The sequence below is a fragment of the Mustela lutreola genome, chromosome 7 (assembly GCF_030435805.1).
Source record: "Mustela lutreola isolate mMusLut2 chromosome 7, mMusLut2.pri, whole genome shotgun sequence".
Lineage (NCBI taxonomy): Eukaryota > Metazoa > Chordata > Mammalia > Carnivora > Mustelidae > Mustela > Mustela lutreola.
Window position 1 is genome coordinate 50,777,154 of NC_081296.1, and position 22,997 is coordinate 50,800,150.

The 22,997-nt window shown below is 43.4% G+C and overlaps 1 protein-coding gene across 8 annotated transcripts in view; it reads right to left on the reverse strand.

The window, feature by feature from the left end:
• Positions 1-22,997, reverse strand: part of HERC1 (HECT and RLD domain containing E3 ubiquitin protein ligase family member 1) — a 190,806-nt gene that overhangs the window by 979 nt on the left and 166,830 nt on the right. For all 8 annotated transcript variants that reach the window (XM_059180736.1, XM_059180734.1, XM_059180731.1 and 5 more), the window contains 16 exons: positions 21,805-21,870; positions 21,531-21,656; positions 20,209-20,347; positions 18,997-19,178; positions 18,122-18,277; positions 17,274-17,396; positions 15,901-16,003; positions 14,094-14,263; positions 12,330-12,468; positions 9,780-9,949; positions 8,579-8,748; positions 8,142-8,307; positions 7,231-7,307; positions 6,183-6,435; positions 5,340-5,492; positions 2,450-2,755 (listed from right to left, as the gene is read on the reverse strand). In XM_059180736.1, the coding sequence (XP_059036719.1) occupies positions 2,450-2,755; positions 5,340-5,492; positions 6,183-6,435; positions 7,231-7,307; positions 8,142-8,307; positions 8,579-8,748; positions 9,780-9,949; positions 12,330-12,468; positions 14,094-14,263; positions 15,901-16,003; positions 17,274-17,396; positions 18,122-18,277; positions 18,997-19,178; positions 20,209-20,347; positions 21,531-21,656; positions 21,805-21,870 (2,499 nt within the window). The remainder of the gene's footprint in view (positions 1-2,449; positions 2,756-5,339; positions 5,493-6,182; positions 6,436-7,230; positions 7,308-8,141; positions 8,308-8,578; positions 8,749-9,779; positions 9,950-12,329; positions 12,469-14,093; positions 14,264-15,900; positions 16,004-17,273; positions 17,397-18,121; positions 18,278-18,996; positions 19,179-20,208; positions 20,348-21,530; positions 21,657-21,804; positions 21,871-22,997) is intronic.

A 22,997-nucleotide genomic window follows, 5' to 3' on the forward strand; every position in this document is an offset into this window, starting at 1 on the left:
ACCAGGAGGGTGCGGACCCGGAGCTGCTGCATGGAGCCCCCAACTGCCAGCAAAACGGAAAGAACACCTGGAAGGGCACCCCTGCATGCCTCCACCCTTCCCCTGTCCCTCCTAGCGGGCCTTCTGCATCCTTCGCCTACCCTGGCTGCCACACACAGCTCACACAAGGAAGGAGCAGTGAATTCAATCCTAGTCTGTCCATTAAATGCACAGTCATGCAGTCATTTAAAATGATAATCATGATGACTCGCAGCAGAACAGAAAAGCGTGGGTGCCTGGGTGGCTCAGGGCATTAAGCTTCTGCCTTCGACTCAGGTCATGATCTCAGGGTCCTGGGATCGAGCCCCCATCGGGCTCTCTGCTCAGCAGGAAGCCTGCTTCCCTCCCCACCCCTGCCTGCTTCTCTGCCTACTTGTGACCTCTGTCTGTCAAATAAATAAACTAAATCTTAAAAAAAAAAAAAAAAGAAAGGAACAGAAAAGTGCTCGGGACAGACTGAGCTAAACACAGCACACAAACTCAGGTATCCACAGAGGTGGCAGATGGAAGGGCAGCTGCCGCAGCAGAGGGCATATGCTCTCTGGTCTTCCCTGAAAACTCCATGAACTCCCACACTCTGTACCAACAGAAAGGATAGTACATTTTTATATCTGAAGATAGGTTTTAAAAAGGGACTTGCCCTTTTTTTTCCTCTCAACTCCTTGAACCAGCCCTCCCCCCCTTCCTCCTTGGAGCCCTACACCTGGTTAGCGCATTCCAGAGAGGTGGGAGATGGAGGGCCTGGAGGGCCTAGAAGCCTCTCTGGGTCGGAGCCAGTGAGGACACAAAAAGCTCAAATGTAGGAAAACCATAACCAGCAAAGACACTGAAGGGCAATGTGAACAGGTGCCTCTGATTTGGAAGGAGGAGCAACGGTCTAAAAGTCACAAGGGAGAGACCCACTGTGGTCAGTTTTCTGCAGCTGAAAAACCTCAGGCAGGGGATTTGGGGTGGATTAACTCCTGGGATGGCAGGGGTAGCCTGGGACAGACAGAAGGCAAGGATTTTTTCCAGAGCTGAATAGAAGCAAACCATTGCCTCCACCCACCTCTCTCTGAAGCAACAAAACAGATTTACAACTGATAGTTTCTGGCAAGTCATGTAGAAAATTTATGGAAAGGCTCTTTTCATAGCCCTTCCTGTGCGTGGCCTCTCCAGCAAGTCTAGCCCAGGAGTGGAGCCCAGGCGGGCAGCTTCAGGAGGTAGCGGGGGAGGGATGGCTCTGGCTGCAGCAACCTCCAGGAATAGCTACTGGAAAAAAACACCAGAAAGGCAGACACTGAAACTGGCAGGAAGGGTCCTTGTGCGAAGAGGAACTACTTTTCTTACTGTTTCCAGAATAAACATGATGGGCCCTGCTCAGAGGACTGTCCAGCTCTTGGGCGGTTGGGGAAGGAAAGAGATAGAACACAAACACTTCTAACTTAATGCTGAGTTCAAGGGATGTACCACGTGTCCTGGAAGTGGACGGAAGGAGATCTAAGCCTGCCCTCTGAAATGGTCAGGGGCAGCAGGAAAGCATCCATGAGGGCTTCCTGGAGGAGATGACATTGCTGTTGGGCCTCAAGGATGAGTATGCACTTGCCAGGCACAGATGGGAAGGAGTGTGAAGGAGAACTTACTAAAGCAGAGGGAAGAGCCTACACAAAGGCACAGAAGTTTAGAAACAGCGTGGTGTGTTGGGAAAAAAAGGTAAGTAGTCTGTTCTGGCCAGGATACGGTATGTGTTAAGAGGTGCTATAGCAAAGCTGCGGCAGAGGCCAGACCATGGAGACATTTAAGGCCACTGAAGCAGTTGGCATTTATTCTGAAATCAATGCAGGGGGCCCTCTCCTGGTCTGAAAGGAGAGTGACATGGTCAGATGGGTGCATGAGAAAGAGGACTCTGGCAGCAGTGTGCATTTCAGGTTCTAAGCTCTTTTATTCCTCAGCCATCTGTCAACATGGCAGCTGGGCTGGGGCTCTGCAGCTGGAGCTTTTCATCAGGCTGCAAAGAAGCCGCCCTGCCTGCACAAGCAGCCACGGGGCACACGCACCACGTTCAAGCTTAGGGTCTTCGTGGAAGCACACCAGACCACATCTGAGTGCACAAGTCACACGAAAAGGCATAGGAAGTAAGAGGCAGAGGCAGAGGCAGCAGGACAAGCCCTCTGGTAAGTTGAGCTTTCACGCAGGAAGCTGCTGGAGGATTTCCTCAAAGGTTGCTGGTGGTAGGGCTTTTTTTCACTCAAGTTACATTACGTTTCTGAACAAGCTTTTCTGCTTGATTTTCTTTCAATTAGGAAACCTCAAACACTAAGCCTGAACTGGCAGGCCTACCCGAGGGTCACTGTGCGGCTTTTCTAGCTGGCGAGCAGCGCGGAAGCAGTGGGAGACAGGACGGGGAGGGATGGCAGCGCAGCTTACTTACCCGATCGACCTTCATGATCTGAAACCTCTGAGAGATGTCCGCAGTGTTGGCCGGGAGGCGAGACCTTCCAGACACGAATCTCATGAAGAGCACGCGCTCCTCGTTGGAGAAGTCCTCCAGTGTGCGCCAGAACCACTGCACCAGCTGATGCTGCTCGTCCACCTCCCGGTAGCGCACCACCTTCTTCAGGACCTCCACGGAGATCTCGGGCATCCCACACACCATCTGCTCCAGCTGCTTGGCCGTGAGGAGTGACAGCAGTGGCACCGGAACGATCCAGGACATCCCTTCTCGGACGGCCGCCACCTGCTCCCAGGAAAGCTGTGCATCAGACACGCGTCTGCAGACGGGGCACCTCCCACCTGCTCCTCCGCCCCCCAAACCCTCGACCTGTCCCCCGGACCCAAGGCGCACATGGCCCACTCCCCCGGCCGCCAACCCTCTGTCCGAGCTCCTCCCTGCCTGTGGGACTTCTACACTCCTTCCGGTCCCAGGTCAAGTCAATTGAGGAGCTTGCCTTCTGCCCCCCACAAAACTCAGCCCGCCGCCCTAAGCGCCCCCAACCCTGGTGCCAACTGCACTCACTCCTACCCCTCAGCACGCATGGCTGTGCAGTTACATTGGGCCCTGAGGGCTACTCTGTCTCTCGTTAGGGTAAGACGCTCCTAGAGGATGTGTCTACCTTCTACTGTTTCTTGCACTCATATTTTTCTTTGGAAGAGTGATATCCTTCTGGTAAAACTTATTTGTGCTCATTGTAAAAAAAAAAAAAAAAGAAGTAGTTAGAAAAGTACAAAGAAGAAAATTAAACTAGCAAGGCCTTCTGGAAGCAGGCAGTAGGAAGGACAGAACATTTCATTAGGAGACTTCGGGGTCTGAATCCCAGCTCCGTCTCTTTTACTTTAATTTTCTCATCTGAGAAATGAGGAAAACAACTGCTGCTCACACGACTATGATGAGAATTCTCGATGCATGTCTGTGTGCCCTACTGCTGCTGTTCACTCCCAGCACGGTGCGGAGAGCAGGTCAGCTGCGGAGTGCTGAGGGGGGCTGGAGGGGCTACCCACAACAGTCTGTTTCAAAAACACCCCAAGGTCGCACAGCAACGCACACCCTACACACAGACTCATTCACTGCTGTCAAGATTTGTTCATAAACACTTCCTCACTCTTGGCCAACTCAGAACCACCAGTGATAATTAGCAAAAGGAAAAACCCGGAGGACCCAAGCAGGAGCCACACCTTGGGGAAGGCCCTGGGGCTGGGACTGGTACAAAGACGTCCCACCCAGGGCTCGGGAACAAGACTGGCAGCGAGGACCGTCTGTATGGGTATTAAAAGGAAGACCCAAAAAAAAAAGGAAGACCCCAGCCAAAGTTTGCCCAAAAACAAGCTGTCGTGCCTGGTAGAATACAAACCAAAAGCTGTCTAGAAAAAAATGAGGCTGAGGTATGGGGCTGGCTGCTTGGCGGGGAACAAATTGGGACAGCTATGGGAAGAACACTGGGTTGTAAGAGAAGAGGAAGACGTGAAAGAGGAAAAAGGCCTCCTTGCTGAGAAAGGAACAAAGCAACGGGCTGAGCAGAGCATGACTGGCAGAGAGTGGAGGGGCAATCTGACCCAGAAGAGCCTAGACCCCACAGTTAAACCTGGTTTGGGACCCTGACTTCGCCTTGGGCACATCACTTCACTTCTCTGCCTCAGTACTTTCATCTGTGAAATGTGACAGTAATCCTTTTCTCACAGAGTAACTACAGGAAACACTGCACACGAGGCAGCCTGGACCCACACCTGGCATGCAGAAGGTATTCAATGTATTTTTAGCCAAATACTCACTGGGGATTAAAATTCTGAAGAACTGGAGCCAAAAACCTAAGCCCCGGCTGTGTGAACAGCATGCCCACAAAACCTGCCCTCACTAAGGGATAACAGTTTTCTGACTGGACTTGGTCCAAAGCCAGAGTCAAAGAAGGAACCAGAAGGGAAAGGCACAGAACATACACACTTCAACAGCCTTCGAGCCTCAGTCTAGCTCTCAAGAAGACCCTAGCACATTCTGCATATAAAGTACTATAAAGTGGCTTTTAAGGACTGTATAGCCAAAACCCCATTTTTGGACAAAATGTTCATTTCTTTGGTCACTCACCACATTCTCATCATTTATTATTAAATGCTTACTACAATGTCAGCACATAACAAGAATATTTAGGAGATACACACACACACACACACTATATTTATGTAATATATGCAGCACACATGTATGTAACATATATAATAGAATGCATTCTTCACTCAAAGTCTTACAAGCTAATTGAAGAAACAAGATCCAAACTCTGTGGTCTAGTTCTTAGACCACAACATAGAAGTATTATGGTATCTTGAGAAATTTCTAAGTAACAAAAAAGATTTCTACCGGCTATGGACCTGGAGGAAAGCTGGTCTGTGGAGGAGAGGCATTTTCAGCTGGGGCCTGAAGGGACTGCAGCAGGAGTTGGGAAAGAGGCACTCACATGGGATCGCAAGACCAGTGTGAGGGGTTTATTCACATGGGCCCTGACTGACCCAAGTAGAGTGGGAGACCCTGGGTTGGGGACAATAAGAGATGAAGACAAACAAAATGAAGGCTGAGTGAGAAGGCAGGTGTAAAGGCCTGGGTGACAGCCTGGCCTCAATCCAACCAGTGACCAATTTAGAGCTGTCCTAAGGCTTTGAGTAAGGAGACAGGAAACCCGGAGGTAAGGCCTGAAAAGTCTCTGAACAGGGGCTGAAAGGCAGATACAAATTAACTGACACGGTAGTTCATATACCCCAATTCAGCAGTAACCAGTAAGCTCTTGTTTGAAGACAACTGTAAACATTCATATGCATGTCCCAACGTTTCAGCTCACCTGTCGGTCCATCTCATGAAGTCGATATTCAATGGCCCTCTCCACATACTCCTTCCTGTTGGAAAATGTCAGTGGGATACTATTTCCACCAGGAATTATGGGAACCATCTTGCCATCAGCACTCTGGCCAACAAAAGAATCAAGAGGAATCATCTAAGAAGAGGAAAAAAAAATATTTTTACTAAAAAAATACCGTACATTACACACAAATACAGCAAAACAGTAACAACATTAAGACTTCTAGGGACAGGGTGGAGCAGCTGGTTAAGCATCTGACTCTTGGTTTTAGCTCTGGTCTTGAGCTCAGGGCCACAGGATCAAGCCCAGCATCAGGCTCCACCCTGAGTGCCAAGTCTGCATGGGATTCTCTTTCTCCCTCTCCTAGCCCTGCTGCTGGTGTTTGCTCTCCATCTCCCCGTCTAGCTCTCATATAAATAAATAAATCTTAAAAAAAAAAAAAAAGAATTTTAAGGATTAAAAATGAGGAATCGAGGTAGCTGATCATGCCACTTGGTCAGAAGGGAATGTGCTGACCCATCTGGCTATAGTTAACCATTTCTTTGTCCTCAAACCAGGTTCGATGAACTCTGGTCGCCCCAGGCCTCCCTCTCCAACTGGGTTCCCTTGCTTGTCCATTCTAGCAGGCAGAGAGTAGACCAAAGAGGAAGAAGCGAAGCTGGGTGCTGGTGCCAACTCTGCCCATGAGCGGCTTTTGAACCTTTGTGGGTGAGCTACTAGGGCTCACAGCAAGGTGAGTCAAACAGCAAGGTGAAGACCAGATCTGAGTTTCCCACAGCAAAATTCTGGTCAATACCAGCAGAACACGGACTGGCCAAGATTCACCTCATGGAAACTGTCCTCGGTAATCCCACTGTCTTCAATGTGAAGAATGCTGTTGAGGGTCTGCACGTAGAGCAGATCCACCTCCTCCAGGTCTTCCAGGGTGAGTGGGACACAGCACAGCTGCTTCCACACCAGAGGGGCCAAGTGGAGGTCCAGAGGCTTCTTTGTGCGAATGGCAACCCCCATTAAAATGCCCAAGAACTTAAACTGCATTAAATGTTCATCAAGGCAGGCGGAGGGGTTAAAAAGAAACCTGCAAAATTAAAGGAAATTCTTCAAATAAAACTGACCTCATTTCTATTGGAAATAAGTTATCAGACAGCTACAGCATTAATCCAGACCTGTGCTGTTCAATGCGATAGTCATTTGCCATATGTGGCTACTCAAATTAATTAAATAAAATTTAATGGAGTTCTCCAGCAACTCTAACCACATTCTGAGTGCCCAACAGCCACATGTACCTGGTAGCTACTCTTTTGGACAGCACAGGAACCATATTTTTAATTATTTTCAGAAAAGCTGTGAAAGAGCAACTGAATGGTCCTTTTGTCCCTGAGTTATCTGCTTCAGGACGCCCTATTTCCTAAAATCATTTCATTTTATCATTTACAAGTCCATGAAGCAGGATCCAAAATTTAAGGCTTGGGAAATTTAGGCATAACACAGAACTGCTAATACTAAGTGCTGTGATTTGACAGCGTATCAAATCTTCCTGATGAGTTCTGATGCAGAAAATTCTTTGTGGGGAGGCCACGTGGGCCTTCAGAAACAGAAAATAAGTCAGTTTTCCTTATCAAGTCTGGATTTCCCCTACCCCTCAATATTATCATTGAGTTGGTTCCATAATAGAGTCATGATAGAATCGCTTCAGTTTCCTTATCTGTGAAAAGGGAGTAATAATAGTTCCCACTCCTTTGGGTTCTAATGAGGATTCGATGGGATAATATGTAAGAGCACTTCGAGCAGGGCCTGGCCCCCAGTAAGCACTCAGTAAGTGAGCTATCATTATTATTGTAGATAGTCAAAAGGCACTCGATGACTGCCTCACCTATCCCGATTGTAGCCCACTTCTGCAGTGGCATTGGGAGAGGGTATAAGAAGGTCAACAATACCAGTTTCAAGTTCCTGTAAAAGAAAGAACAGTTTTTTGAGAAATGACAATCAAATGCATCAAGAGAACAACTAATTACATTAAAGATCATACTGAAAAGAGATTATTTTGAGGAATTTATAATGTTATGTGACAACCAGCCAACCAGCTATCTCTATAATTTTTGTGGTTTTAACTTAAAATGAAATTACAAACATTCCCCCCATGGAGAAAATATCCTGTAGTTTGCAGAACTGAGATAAGAAAGTCAATCCAGGGCAGGAGCTGGGGTATCTCTGAGCAGGGTACAGTGATATTCAATAGCAAACAGACCCAGCGAATATTAGCTAAAAGTTGTTTTAGTCACAGAATTTATCAGAAAAATTCTGCTACTAGGCAAAGAGGGAAGGGTCACAGTTGACCTGGAAGCAAACTTGCCACTTCAGATATCAAAATAAGAGCTCGTCCAAACTCTTAGTATTTGTTTTTCTAATTCCACTAGAGCCTGACAGTTCTACTTCATTCTAAAAGCACCAGAATTAATCAGGGCACATGGGTGGTCCTGGATTTGTCCATTACATAAATGTAAATATGTGTCATTACTATTTCTTCTGCCTGCATTAGAGCAGGACTGTGAGTCACTAGTAGAGTCAGGCACTGACATTTACTCAGTAAGGTATCTTCACACAGATGCCTCAAACCCTTGCTGTAATTCACTTATTTATCATTAACAGCATGATTTTTACGTAAGGCTCACAAATGCACCCTTGCGACATTCATAAGAACGTATGAGACAGTAGGCACTGGAAATGGTAGGACAGCCACCATCTGAACAAATGACTCAGCAAGGGGATACCGCGTGAATATACCTGGCACATCTCTGTGATCGTGTCATCAAACACTCCCCCAGCGTCATCAGCCCCTTCTCCAACCAGCTTCACCTTCCACGCTCGTGAGGGCAGACGGAGGTCTGATGCATTCAGTTTAACAACTTGTCTTGCTATTTGGACAAAGATGGGCTTACACTTCCGCCCTCTTCAAAAAGAAAGGGAAAGCAGAATGAAACACAACTCTAACTTCCCCCCAAACTACCACTTCCCCCCAAACTTCCCATCGGGGATGAACACACTAGTTTAATAATAGCTGAGCAGCGGGCTAGGCCCACTGTGGCCACACTGGGAACTAGGTAAGCACCGTTACTCTCTTAGTTTACAACCCAGGAAGCGGGAGCTCACAGATTAGTCAGGAATCACATTCATCTAAAAAAGTGCTGGCTAGCTAGTGAAACATACACACATATGCTAACCTGGTTGATATCCTCTTTACAGTAATTTGAGGTCCATAGTTTTTGCCTTGAACCATGGTTTTTCCTATGGAGCGCACCATCGGGAGGGTATAGACTCTTGGGGCTAACAGAGGCCGAAGCTGTCCCTGTACGATGCCCCATGTGCCAGCATTATAATGAGATGTACTGCTCTGTAACAGAGAGAGAGAGCTTATCACAGATGGTACAATTCAAGGCTTCCTAGAAAGAACACTTTTCACTTTCAGAACATAATTTTTTGGTTTAAAAGCATAAACCTGGATAGCAGTAACTATTGATAGTTTTTAAAAAATATGTTTTTCTGATAAAATATACAATGATTATTTTCTAAAACTTGGAAAATACAGAAAAGGACACACACACGTGTACACACTGAATCCCCGCAACCTCCACAGTCACTCTCATCGGTCTCCCTCCAGCTCTCTTCTACGTGTGTGGAGAGACACTCCTCCCATTATTGACAACACACTGTTTATGTGATACTCTGCTGCTTTTCTCACTTAACTCTTTATCACCAACATTTCTCCTGCTAATTTACAAACAGTTTTTTTTAACCTTCTGTTCAGTGTTGCACAGTATTCTGCTGCCTGGCTGATTACCTGTTTCTAACAATGATCTGTCAAATCTCTCACATGTCCTGTGATGGGTTACCCAAGGATTTCTAACAGTTTTACAACCAAAACACATTTTGGCAGGCATGCTGACACATTACACAAGCAAACACAGCCAGCTTGCTTTCTTCCTAAATTACTAGACTGTTCTATAAAGACAGTCAATCAGCTGCATTTACTTTCTCCCCCAGTGGGACCCAGAAAGCTCATCTGTGAGGCGATCAGGAAGTCTCTGCAATGTGTCAGACTCATTTACAGAGTCACTGTGACAGTAGGGTGACACACCTGTGTGTGCCTACATATAGAAATCACATATTGGACTTTACAGAAAATATGTGCTTTGCCATTCGTATTTCCTTGAGCTCCAGAAAGACCAATACATAAAAGGAAGACTCCTGTGTCCAGCAGCACAATTAGCAGTATCTGGTCTATCCCTAAACCAGCAGTAAAATGGAAACGGAACTGGTGCCTTTTCTACCTCTCTTGGGAGCTGAGAGCAAAAAGCATTAGCCATGGGAGAATACCCCAGGGACCTGGTAAGCACGGGCAGTGCTCCCAACCCAACATGTTACCTGGTTGTTAGGGCTGAGGTTCAGGAGCCTCCAAGAAGAGTACATGAGGTCAGAGAAGTGGTAGAGCAGCCGGAGCCGGGCCCTCGCGGTGTGGATGCTCACCTCCCGGAGCGCCCCATACTGGGGGGGCACTGTGTTGGGCAGGCCCAGCTGCAGAGGTACAGACACACCTGCCATGAAAGCAAGCAGATGCTTATAAAGGAGAATGTACTGCTTTCACTTTCAGTATTTTGAAAATTTTCAAACAGAGAGGTTGAGATAAGTATACAATGAACATTCATTCCACCACCTAAATTCTAGACTTAATATTTGCCTGTATTTGCTTCATCACGTGTTTATCAATTCCTCTCTCCATCAACTCATCTTTATGCTTTAATGCACATGTGTTATTTTTAAAGATATCTTGTTTTATTTATCATTATGGAAACTTTTTTTCCCCTTTAGTTTCCCATTTAACTATGGGACTTAAACAGTTCCTTCACAAAAGAACAAAAACAGGGGCACCTAGATGGCTGAACCCATTAAGCGTCTGCCTTCAGTTCAGGTCATGATCCTAGGGTTCTGGGATCAACCCCCATAATAGGCTCCCTGCTCAGTGGGAAGCCTGCTTCTCTCTCTGTCCCTCCCCGCCACTCATGTTGTCTCTCTCATGTTCTCTTTTTCAAATGAATAAATAAAATCTAAAAAAAAAACAAAAACAAAAACAAATCCCAAATTCTTCCTTTTGTATTTGATAGCTGCCATCTTCATAAAACGTAAGCTGTGAGCCAGGACCAGGTAGGCAATTCTGGAAAATGGGAATGGGCAACTCAGCAGTCACCTCCCACACTTCCTTAGGGATCTGACAGAAAGTGACCATGATGGAATGAAAGCTATGGGTGCATGATTCATGAAAGCTTCGTACTGTGAGAGTAAGATCTCTGTAGAAGCATAGACTGTATTCATGGTTCCCCTCTTATTAAAAACATCTAGAGTAAACCAACACTTGCCTTATTTGAGTTTCATGTAAATAAAGATTTGCACAGCTCAATTCCATTTATTTTACTTCCAATTGATTTCATTAATACTGTCAACAAAAGCTAACATTTATTAAGTATTTCTATGTGCTGAGCACTATTTTAAGTGCATCACACCAATTTTTCATTTACTTCTATAGCTCTTTACAACAGGGGCTATTATCACCCCATTTTACAGATAAGGAAATGGAGTCTTAAGATCACACAGCTTGTTAAGTAAAGCATCGAGGATTCAACCTAGGCAACTTGGCTCCAGAGTCTGGACCTTTAACCACCACACTGCAGAGCCTCTCTCCTGAAGTGGGAGTGAGATCTCTGTGAGATGAAGAGGACTCTGAGTATCAAAATTGACCATGGGTGAGCAGCACTGCTCATTCTGGACTCTACTAATCAGAAAACATCTCTTGCTTGTTTGGAATCTACTTGGTAGTCCTCATTTGCTCCCTAAGAGTATTTAAAAGAAAAAAAAATCTCTACAGTGAGTCTTCTCCAAGGACTTAAAAGCAGAAGTCAGCAAAAAGGGAAGAGAATGCTGAATTCCTAGGCACAAGGTTACTTCAAGGAAACTCTAGTTCCTGACATACCAGAGAGTAGTATAAAGAAAGGGCTTAAGGGCCTGGCAGAGAAACAGCCCAAATGAAAAGAGATGGGTAAGGAATGATAAATGCCCCACACTTGCGGGGAATGGAAGATGGATCCAATCTGGAGAGTACTCAGCAGAAGGTGAAACACATAAATACACATTTTATTTTCTTTATATCCTTTTTTTTTTAAGAGATTTTATTTATTTCAGAGAGAGAGTGAGAGAGAGAGAGAAGAGAGCACAAGCGAAGGAGAGAGGCAGAGGGAGAAGCAGACTCCCTGCTGAACAGGAAGCCAGATGTGGGGCTCAATTCAGGAACCCTGGGATCACTATCTGACCCAAAGGCAGACACTTTAACTGACTGAGCCACCCAGGCACCCCTTTATATCTTTCTGTAGTTCTGGGACTGCATAATGAACAAAAAAGTAGAAACTGCCTATCAGTCCTATTACATGCTGGAGTAAAATGGCAACATTTTCTTCGTCGTCTTCTTCTACTTCTTTTTTTTTTTGCTGTGCCAACGCACAGACAACATCATGTTTCAAATGGTTAACTGCAGTGAAGAATCTGACAACTGGTCTCAGACCTTTGAATCTTTACTCCTAATACCAGGCCTTAGAAAACTATGATTCACCACTTCTTCTGTGCATGAAAAAATACTTAGTTGCTGCTCTAAAATTATGTATTTTTGCTTGCCAAAGTGATATGTTTTCTTCTTTTGGGGGTGCAGAGAGGAAGTGCTTTGTGATGAAGTCTGCAGGAGAATCACCTGCTATGAAAGGATTTACAGTGCTCGGAGCACCAAGAAGGCTTGGTTGTTGGGGGGCCTGGTGGTCTCAGCATGATGCCTGGGTGCAGTGGGAAAGCAGCAAGCAGACAGCACGGCTGGGGACCACTGAAAGAGAAGCTCTGAAAGAGAAGCTGCAGGACTATGAATATCGCATCTCTCACCCGGTGCTCTTGGAGGGACAGGGGGCGCTGTCCAGGCAGCACTGTGGCAGCGGCCAGCTGAGATCTGCCGAACGTTTTTCCCTTGCAAAACTGTTACCAGGGTTGGTTCTCGAACGTGGTTGGTGTGGCCTAAGCCAAGCTGGGAATACATTACAAAAACAAAGAGTCAATTAAAAAGAGGAAGCAAGGAAGTCAAGATGATGCAATCTGCCTTAGGTGGTAGGCAGATAGAAATAAATATCTATACCAAGCAACAGCATCAAAATGAAATTAATTCTGATTTTCTCAATCGGAATAGTCCTCATAGCTCAGACTATCTCCTAAAAACTTGGCTGCAATAAGGCCATTCCAAAGCTAGAGTGAAGTCTTAATGATGGAACACATCCTTGGCTTCCAATTCTAAAGAGGAAATAATTCTTAGAAAGTTAAAAAAGTAACAGAATCATCTATAGAACTTTTATTTTAAAACACAGATTTTCTTCTAACATGGTCGGCCAGGGTAACAATAAACAATTATAAAAGCATACAGAGAAGGAGATTTTCATCTCCAGATCTCTGTTCTTAGGGTACGAGTGGAATACCCAGTGTTTGAGCGGCTAAGCACCTCAACGTCATTAGGGAGGATCATGTCAAGTCCCTGCCAATGACCTCCCTAAGGCATCTTCAGCAGCTACTATCTTCTCATCAAGACCATGTGCAACTACAAGGATGAGCAGCTTCCCCATCTGTTAAAACAATGATGAGGTGACCACAGAGTCAAACTGAGGCTACCAGGAGTAACAATAGAGACCTTGAACTTGAGGGTCTCTGGCTCAATGGGCAGACAGACCCAGAGAGGATTTATGGAGGAAGGGGATGTGGCTCTGCATCTGGAGGGCTGAAACCCACTGTAGCCACAGGCATCCCAGACATTTCCCACCCAAATCCCTCCCTCCTTCAGATATAGGGTAGGCTGAACACATCAAATTCTTAAATCTTTCTCAACCTCTCAGAGGCTCAGTTTATTCTTCTGTAGAAAGATTTCCTGCACAAACACAAATATCCTATCTACAACATACTATGTACGGTACTATGTTCTATTATTAAATATAAAAGTATTGTCGTTTCATTCTTTCCATGTTGCAGATCAACTGATGCTCCAGGGCCTAATCTCACAGACTACAGTTAATTAATCTCACAGATTACATTAAAAACGATGATGATAGTAGCAAATACCTCTAAAGTGCTGCTTACTATGTGCCGGTTTTTAATGAGTGCAGACACACACATATACTCAGGTAATTCCCTTAATCACTTTGCTATACCATCAGATTTTTTAAAAAACCATGGTATAGGGACGCCTGGGTGGCTCAGTTGGTTAAGCAGCTGCCTTCGGCTCAGGTCATGATCCCAGCGTCCTGGGATCGAGTCCCGCATCGGGCTCCTTGCTGAGCAGGGAGCCTGCTTCTCCCTCTGCCTCTGCCTGCCATTCTGTCTGCCTGTGCTCGCTCTCCCCTCCCTTTGATAAATAAATAAAATCTTTAAAAATAAATAAATAAAATAAAAAAACAAAAACAAAAACAAAAACCATGGTATAATTCTTACTTTTGCCACAATTGAGAGAGACACGAAAAACTGCGCTCACAAATCAATCTGTCCCATGGCAAAGTGATGTGTATGAGGCATTGTGGTTAAATCCTAGGGTTTCCTAGCTTATCCCTTCCACAAATGAGGGACGCTGTCAGAATTCTAGAATATGAGAGGACAAGCAAGATAAATATTTACCTGCCCTTCTGAATTGCTCCCCCAGGCATATACATCTCCAGTTGATGCCAAAGCAAGTGTGTGCTCAGCTCCAACCGCCACATCTTCGATAATCACTCCAGCCAGGACAGGGATCTGCTGTGGTCGATTGTGATTGCGAGCACGCCCCTCTGGCAAGCCTATCAAGCGATCTAAGAAAACAGTAAGAAGAAACTTATGGATGGGACACAACAGTCCTTTTGTTTTCTAATGAGTCATTTAACTCTTCTAGTGGAATGGCAATGACACATTTAATTCATGATGGTAAAAGCTGCCATTCTGGTAAGGTGTACTAGATCCTAAGTGAATGAAATCTGAAACAGTACCTTTGCAAAGTGTCACGGGCTCCTTATTCATAAAATAAATAAATCTAAAATTAGCAGCTTATTTCAAATCAAGAGACACTTGGTTTGAGTGTCTTGAGACAGCTTATTTCAAACCAGTATCCTCCTATTTGAGAGGATGGCACATAGTTAAGAAAGACTCTATGGTTCTTACATTCTAAGAAAAGACATCACTCAACTTCTCTTGTCCTCAAACTTCTAGCCAACTTCTCTTGTCCTCAAACTTCTAGCCAACTTCTCCCTTCACCTTTGTTGCCAAACTTCTAGAAATTACAGGCCAGCCCCACAGGGGCTCTTGCCCCATGGCCTCTAGAACTGTTTGGCATGGCCACCTTCTGCAGTCTACCTTCTCTCACCTACCTTCTCCTACCTACTCTCACTACTGCACTGACGCTATATTCTCAAAAGCCATGAGTAGCTCCTAACTGCCTATGGCAGGAGCCTCTTCTAAGGCTCTGACCCCGAGAACCCCACATAACCTTTTACTGACCTGGCCTCAGTGCCTCCTATCCTGCAGAGACTCTGTACTACCCTGGCTCACTGGTGACCTCTCTCACCACTCCTTTCAAAGCCAATTCCCCTGAGTCCTCTTTCTGTGCTTACCGGCCTTCTACTCACACCCTCAGAGTTCTATGCACTTATTTTTTATTCTACACTCTCTCCCTGAGTTTCTTAGGGCCTATTAACATGGTTTTAAATACTAACATTATGCAAATCTAAATCTCTATAACCAATCTCTTTGGAATTCCAGATCCAAATCCCCAATAACTTGCTAGACATCTCCACACATACATCTAGGGTATATAGCTCCAATTCAATAGGACCAAAACGAAGTCCCTTAACTAGTTCCCCAAAACCAGCTCCCTGTTCTCAGTTAGTGACATCATTATTCTTCCAAGACTAGAAACTTTACTCATGACTTATTTCTTCCCCTTCCTCATACCTGCCCTACACACTTCTCAGTCACTACAACTTGCTAAGAAGTTCTACTTAAAAAGGTGAATATACTACCAGGGAATCACACTGTGGATGCTTGGGTTAGGAATGCACTCAAGATCTGAACCTGAATGCCTATGAATTCCCAAGATCCAAACCTCCATTCCCTAGAAGGGCTGGGGAATTAGATAGGGTCCAGAGGAGTACTTATGGCAGCACAGTTGTAGGCAGCAGAAAGGAGGAGGGGAAGGGCTTTGGCAGGGACTCTTCTAGCAAGAACAAGGGCTTGGGCAAGAAAGGCCATCAGTGGGGAGGAGAGTTTGTCCTTATGACAGAGTTCATGAAAAAAGAGGAAAGTAGCTAGTGAATGAAGGTCATAGTGGCCATTCATCACCCAGAACAACAACAAAAAACTATTTACAGCACTTTTCTCTAAAACTGGAAGGCAAATGTTTATATAATACATGTATATACAAAATAAACAATGTAATGCCTAGAAAATGCCTTACCTTGACCAAAGGTATACACATGACCATCTTTGGTCAATGCAACAGAAAACTGAGTTCCACAAGCAACCTTTTTTATTCCAATTCCACAAAGGACATCAACTTTCTGCAAAATAAAAGTGTAAGGCACATACTTTAAAAAGGAAAATAAAAACACTTTTGAAATTGCCTTGACTGAATTGAATTGAATTGTTATAGCATGTATAAACTCAAGGACTAACTTCTAATACAAATAATACTTGTCACCTAAGTGTTTCTACTCAAATCCACACTCCTAAATGTTATTTTCTCATATTGCTCTATAAATTACCTGAATTTATTGTGGTGGGGGTGTTGGGGAGGGGCATTTGACTAAAACCCCCAGGACCTCATGTGAGTGGAATCACTGCTCTGTGCAACAGAGACCAGAGAGAATCCTGGAGCCTTTTAAACAATACTAGGAGACCATGTAAGACTTTTTAGACCATGTAAGACCAGTTAGACTTTTTTACTTTCAGAGGTGATAATAACTGCTTTGTATGTGCCCCAGAGATGGTTTCCTGGCTTTCCACATCCATAGCTAAATATTCACCAGTCTAGTTATCAAAATAGTACAGATTATTTATAATAGGGTATCTGGAGTTGAATATACATTAAATATTTGTAAATCAAGCTGCTTGTTAAGTGTGTTAGGAAAATACACGGAAAGAACTGCAAAGACAGTCTTCTGCAGAGCCAAGAAACCTTCTGTAATGTGAATATTAGTTTCTAACTTATTTATTATTTCCTATATTTCCTTTTTATTATTATTATTATTATTTTTTAAAGATTTTATTTATTTATTCAACAGAGAGAGATCACAAGTAGGCAGAGAGAGAGGAGGAAGCAGGCTCCCCGCTGAGCAGAGAGCCCGATGCGGGACTCGATCCCAGGACCCTGAGATCATGACCTGAGCTGAAGGCAGCGGCTTAATCCACTGAGCCACCCAGGTGCCCCTTTTTATTATTTTTTAAACAGAGGCACATATCTGTACAAATTAGGCGTAATAATCAGCTAAAATGGCAGATGCAAGCACAAGGATATAAAAGATTGTTCAAGGTTCCCTCCCTCAGGCACCCTGGAGATATGTCTATAACTATTTCTTCTCTACACAGGAGATAGTCCTACACTGTTCAGTCTGTATATGGGGACAAAGGCTTATCCATGCACAGTTTTTACATCCAGTTTAGCAATTAATGGCTTATTTAAAATCAAGATCTAGAATGCTGGGCATTTAAAAGTAAGCAACAGAACTTCATTATCAATTACTAAAATTATAAATTTTTCCAACTAAAAAGAGGCACTGACATAGATGAATACCACACTGTCTAAAACCCTAGAATAAAGATGATACTGACCTGAGGGGAAGATTTTGCAGTGGAATTTCCTAAGCCAAGTTTTCCATAGTCCCCATCTCCAAAAGCCCACACCATGGAGCCATCCGCTGATACTGCCAAAGTGTGGTTTAAGCCACATGCTACCTAAAGAAAGAACAGCGTATTCAGTCAGAGCACCTAAACCATATACCTGTTTCTGGTATATGGTTTTTCCCATTTCAGTGAAAAACTTGGCTACATATATTTTCATTTTAATTTCAAGGGCCTTCTGCATATGTTAAAAAAATGCGCCAATAAGAAAAAATTGCTAATGTCCACAAACAAGAAAATAACTTTTTTCTTTGACGTGAAATCCTTCAACTATCTGTGGCTAACTTAGAATTGGAGGGCATAAAAAAGGAAAGGTATGCAATGAGTCAAAAAATACATCAGAGACAGCCTAAGGAGTGACACAGGATATGATAAAAACATCTCCTTATTAAGAGGTGATCTCAACGTATACAGGATAAGTACTACTTCAGAGCAGCAGTACCAATGATGCCGCAATTCAGACATCTACTTCCAGACTACCAGACAGCAGTCACAAAAATTTGTATGGTTCAAAGGTTTTATATCAAGTTGTATTATGGAAGGGGTTGTAAAATATTTGCATCCTGAATTAATGCTTTCATTTGTCAAATGTAACTTGAAATAGGAATTTTCATATTGGAAAAAAAAAATCACAAAAAATGATCAAGTAGGCCAAACAAAATGTACATGAGCTTAAGCACAACTGATGATTTTAGTCTTATTTAAAGGACAGTGTCTTAGTATAATAGAGGAAAAAGAAACTATGGGCAGATGAAATATATTATTGATTTATTCCATGCCTGTCCAATCTGATATCCCTCCAGTGCAGTCACTCTCTCTGGAAGTTTTTTGTTAGAGGTGTTTCCAAGACCCAATCGACCGTAGTCACCATTGCCAAAAGTGAACAGTTTGCCGTCTGAAGTTACCACTGCTGAGTGCTTGAAGCCACAAGACATCTACAGACAGAACCAAGGAGAAGAAAAAAATTTAAGAAGAGGGTACACCAAGAAAGAACAAAATCAGTCATTTTTGGTCATTAATATGGTAATAAACTTCACTGACAACTCAGCACCTTCAAGACCAGTATGTTCTACCTGCCCAAGTGGGCTTCCTGCTTCCCTAAGCCTGACGTTCTCATCATCCTCAGGAAGACCAAGCTAACCAGCCTACCTGAGAAGAACTGCTGCTATGCTTTAGCTGTGTACAGATGACCTAAACCACATGCGAGAGTAAATGGGGAAATCCTCTGTGATCTCTCTGGTGCTATGCAATTTTATAATTATCATCCGAGATCACTAGTCAATTTTCCAGAATATGGACATGAACTCAACACTTGTAACAATAATGATAAATGTTAAGCTCTGCATTCAACCTATCACTGTATCAAGGACTACAGAGCAGGAGCTAAAGCCTATTGTGTTTCTTCCAAGCACCTGAAGTATGCTTGGGCCCAGCTTGGGCCAACCAGTTAGCTCAGGAAAAGGGAGTCTGTCTTATTACCAAAATCCATTCAAACTTCTAATAAATTCAAGGATGAACAGCCAAAAACAGTGGATCTCTTGTAATAACTCAAAATACATTTTTACTATTATTTCCCATTAACTAAATTTGAGAACACTATTCAACAACTAGTATGTTTATCTTCAAAGGCAAACTGATCCACATCCTGTCTGACCTGCACCACTTCTTCTCCTTGTAAGGCCTCGATCTGCCTGGGGCGCCGCTGTCTGTCGCTGTTCCCATGGCCGAGTTTACCATAATCACCATCTCCCCAGCTAAAGACCTCTCCACTTTCAGTCAGGGCCATTGAGTGCCCATCAGAACCACAAGAAGTCACCAGCTGGGTCACCACAAATCCTGGAACAGAGCAGAAAACCAACAAGCGTCACTGGATGGTAAAACTCTTCACCTGGAGCTGCTACAGAATACTCTTAACATGGAAAAAACTCTTTACTACAAAAAGAAAAACAGTGTCTTTAATTTTAAAGCAAATTTGAAGCCATAACCTAGTAAACTGGGAGCTGTCACATAAAATGATAACGAGGAAGAAAAGGAGGGTTGACGGGAACAGTTTTAGTCACCAAGGCCTATGTTCTAACCACTCCTAGAAATGCTTTACCTGGAAGGTCTCCTTTTTTACTTTCACAGAGAACATATGAGGCAGATATTATCATCACCAATTTACAAATGGGTTAACTGAGTCACAAAGAAGTTTAGTCTGGCTTGTGCAAGGTCCTAGAGGCTGGATGCAGTAGTTCTAGATAGGAGCCCTGCAATCCCATCCCCAGTGCTGTGCTCTGGGAGGAAGAGATCTCAAGAGAACTCAGAACTGTTTCGGAATTGGTTCTAAACACATCATTACTTGTACGTTTTTACTTAAAAAACCCCTCTTTGCTCTCTTTGAGAGCTTTGGAGTCACTAAAGTTGACGTTAAGAAACAAGCCAGGAGCTCCTGCAGTGGATTCTCCAGATGTAGTCTTCTTCCCAGTCAGAGAACGCTGGCTGAGATGCCCTGTAAAGTCTTTGGTACATCTGCAGATTTCCATATAAATTGGTTTTTACTTTTTAGGAAACACATGCATGATTATTACTGCTATTAGTGGTTGCCTAACTTACCGTTCTACAATTTTTAAGAATTTGTTTAAAATTTTCAATAGGTCTTAAAATAGTTATTTATAACACTGAATTCTAGCACTGCCATGATAAATAGCTTGCAAAAATAACACAGCTTAAAATGTGGAAATCAGGCTGTATATCCTAAATGAGAATATAAAGAAGTGAAAACCCTGACTTTACCTAGCAAAGGTTTGAGATGAGTTCCAACATAAGTTAACATTCCTATAGTTAGGCCATAGTTTCTGATCAGCTTTTAACAGGATAATTTTACCTTGTAGGGCTGAAATAACTGTCAGCACATGAAGGTCATCTGAATTTCCTTGTCCCAATCTGCCATAACTTCCTTCCCCACAAGCCAACACTGTGCCATTGGCCTGGATGACAAAGGTACAATTCTGACCACATATCACCTAGTATAAAAACACACAAACAAATTATCTTTTATCATATAGCTTTACTTAAATGATTTAAAATTTAAAATCTCACTTAAAATGATTCTATGCATACCTAGGATACCTTTAATTCTTCTATCCTCTCACTAAAGAGGATGGGTTGATATTAAGTATGGGGTTCCTACAAGCTCTTGATTATTATAAAACTACTTAACAAAGATGTATGAGGTGCACTGAACTATTTAAAATCATTTAGAACTATCTTATCTTCAGGGATTTCAGCCTATTGTGCAGTTTATCTATTTATTTTGAAGATGTTCAGAGAAAGAGGAGGAGAGAATATGGAGCAAACTCTTCACTGAGTGTGGAGTCCAACATAGGGCTCAATGTCACAACCCTGAGACCATGACCAGAGCTGAAATCAAGAGCTGGACACTTAAGTGCCCCACCCAGGTGCTGCAATTGTGTAGAGTTTATTTACTTATTTATTTTTTTAAAAGATTATTTGTCAAGAGAGAGAGAACAGGGGGAGTGGCAGACAGAAGAAGAAGCAGGGAGCCCGATGCAGAACTCAAACCCAGGACTCTGTGATCATGGCCTGAGCCAGAGGCAGACGCTTAACTGACTGAACTACCCAGGCGTCCCACAGAGTTTAAATAATAACATTAACAACAAAACAAAAAAAGAGGAAAGGGTGAGGAGAAACATTTAAGACTGGCTAGAAATCCATCAAGAGGCAGAAAGCTGAGGGGATATACACAAGAAAGAGTAGTGCATCCTGGAACTTACTAAGGCAGAGAAGAATGGAAGAGAAAGCAGTGGCCTGAGAAAGGGTTTGGAAATATGCTACCACGATTATTAGAAGAGGAGAAGGGAGTCGATGAAATCTAGATAAAGACTCTTGTAAGTTAATAACCACAAAACAGAATCAATAATTAGGAGTGTGTTAACTTCTATAAATATGTACCAGGCAAGCTTAATCATGATGTTAATTCATTACACTTGGAAGCAAGAAAAAATTTAAAAACTTATTAACAAAATTTAAGGCTGATTAAAAACCCTAGAAGCTTTCATTTAGAAGGTATACATCATGACTTTGTTTAGTTATTCCCCACAATGGATACACATAACCTGACAACAAGGAAATCAGAATTGTTAGAGTTCTCAAGTTTCTTCCTCCCTTCTTTACCCTGTCAGTTACCTGTTGGGCCTGTGAGAATGAGGGAGCTGCTGCGGGGACCATTACATTTCTTCCCGCTTCTGCCAACTGTCCATGCCTGCCAGCACCCCACAGGTAGACATCACATTTACCTCCCAGATGCCAGTCCTAAAAAAACCATAATCATCTCAAAATTAGATTCAACCATTCATTCAAACAAACATGAGCTAGCCTCTAAGAGACACCAGGTTACAAACAAACGAGCATTTAGTATCAGAAGATTTAATGAGAACTATAGGTAGTTATCTTCACTGACCTCAGGTCTGGAAGTTGCCCAAGACATAATTTGTTCATCCATGCCATTAATCCATTTACTGTTATCCTGTAAGACACAACAAACACCAGGATGAATCTTGGTTATCAAGATTTTTTTTTTAATTTTTAAAGATTTTATTTATTTATTTGACAGAGAGAGATCACAAGGAGGCAAAGAGGCAGGCAGAGAGAGGAGGGAAGCAGGCTCCCTGCCAAGCAGAGAGCCCGATGCAGGGGTCGATCCCAGGACACTGAGACCATGACCTGAGCCAAAGGCAGAGGCTTAACCCACTAAGCCACCCAGGTGCCCCAAGACTTATCTGGTTTTTTAGGGGGAAAAAAAGTAGCCCCTCCAACATGGGGCCTGAACTCAAGACCCTGAGATTAAGACCTGAGCTGAGATCAAAAGCTGGATATTTAATGGACCAAGTTACCCAAGTGCCCCAAGATTTATGTTATTAATTAACAACTAAGTCTTCTTTTCATAAAAGAACCTAGTAAATCCTATAAGAAAATTTTATAATACTATAAAAAATTAAGAGAGTTTTATAATCATGCCAAACGACTATGCATTATTAATATTTCCCTTTATCATAAACACTTTATGATCAACTATCACTATCACAATCACACTGGTGATTCAAAATTAACCACTTAGGTTTTCTGAGCACCAACAGGTACAAGGTCATGTGCAGGAGGTACCATCTCCGTGAACTCACTATATAGCAACAGGCAGGTCAATTCATCTTTCTAGGCTTCAATTTCCTCATCTAGAAAATGACAGATTTGGAGCAAATAGGCTCAGAAGGACATAGCTATTTATTTTTTAAGATTTTATTTATTTATTTAAGAGCGAGAGTACATGAGAGAGTGCAAGTGGCGGGGTTGGGTAGAGGGAGAGGGAGAAGCAGACTCCTCATTGAGCAGGGAGCCCGATGCGGGCCTCGATTCCAGGACCCTGAGCCCATGACCCAGAGTCAAACGTAGACGCTTAAATGACTAAGCCACCCAGGTGCTCCAGAAGGACACTTCTTAATTAAAACTGTATTCTGCCGGGGTCGGGCTCCCTGCTCAGCAAGAAGGCTGCTTCTCCCTCTCCTCCCTGCTCGTGCTCCTTCTATCTTTGTTTCTCTCTCTCTCAGATAAATAAAACCTTCAAAAAATAAATAAAACCTAAAAAATTTTTTTACGTGA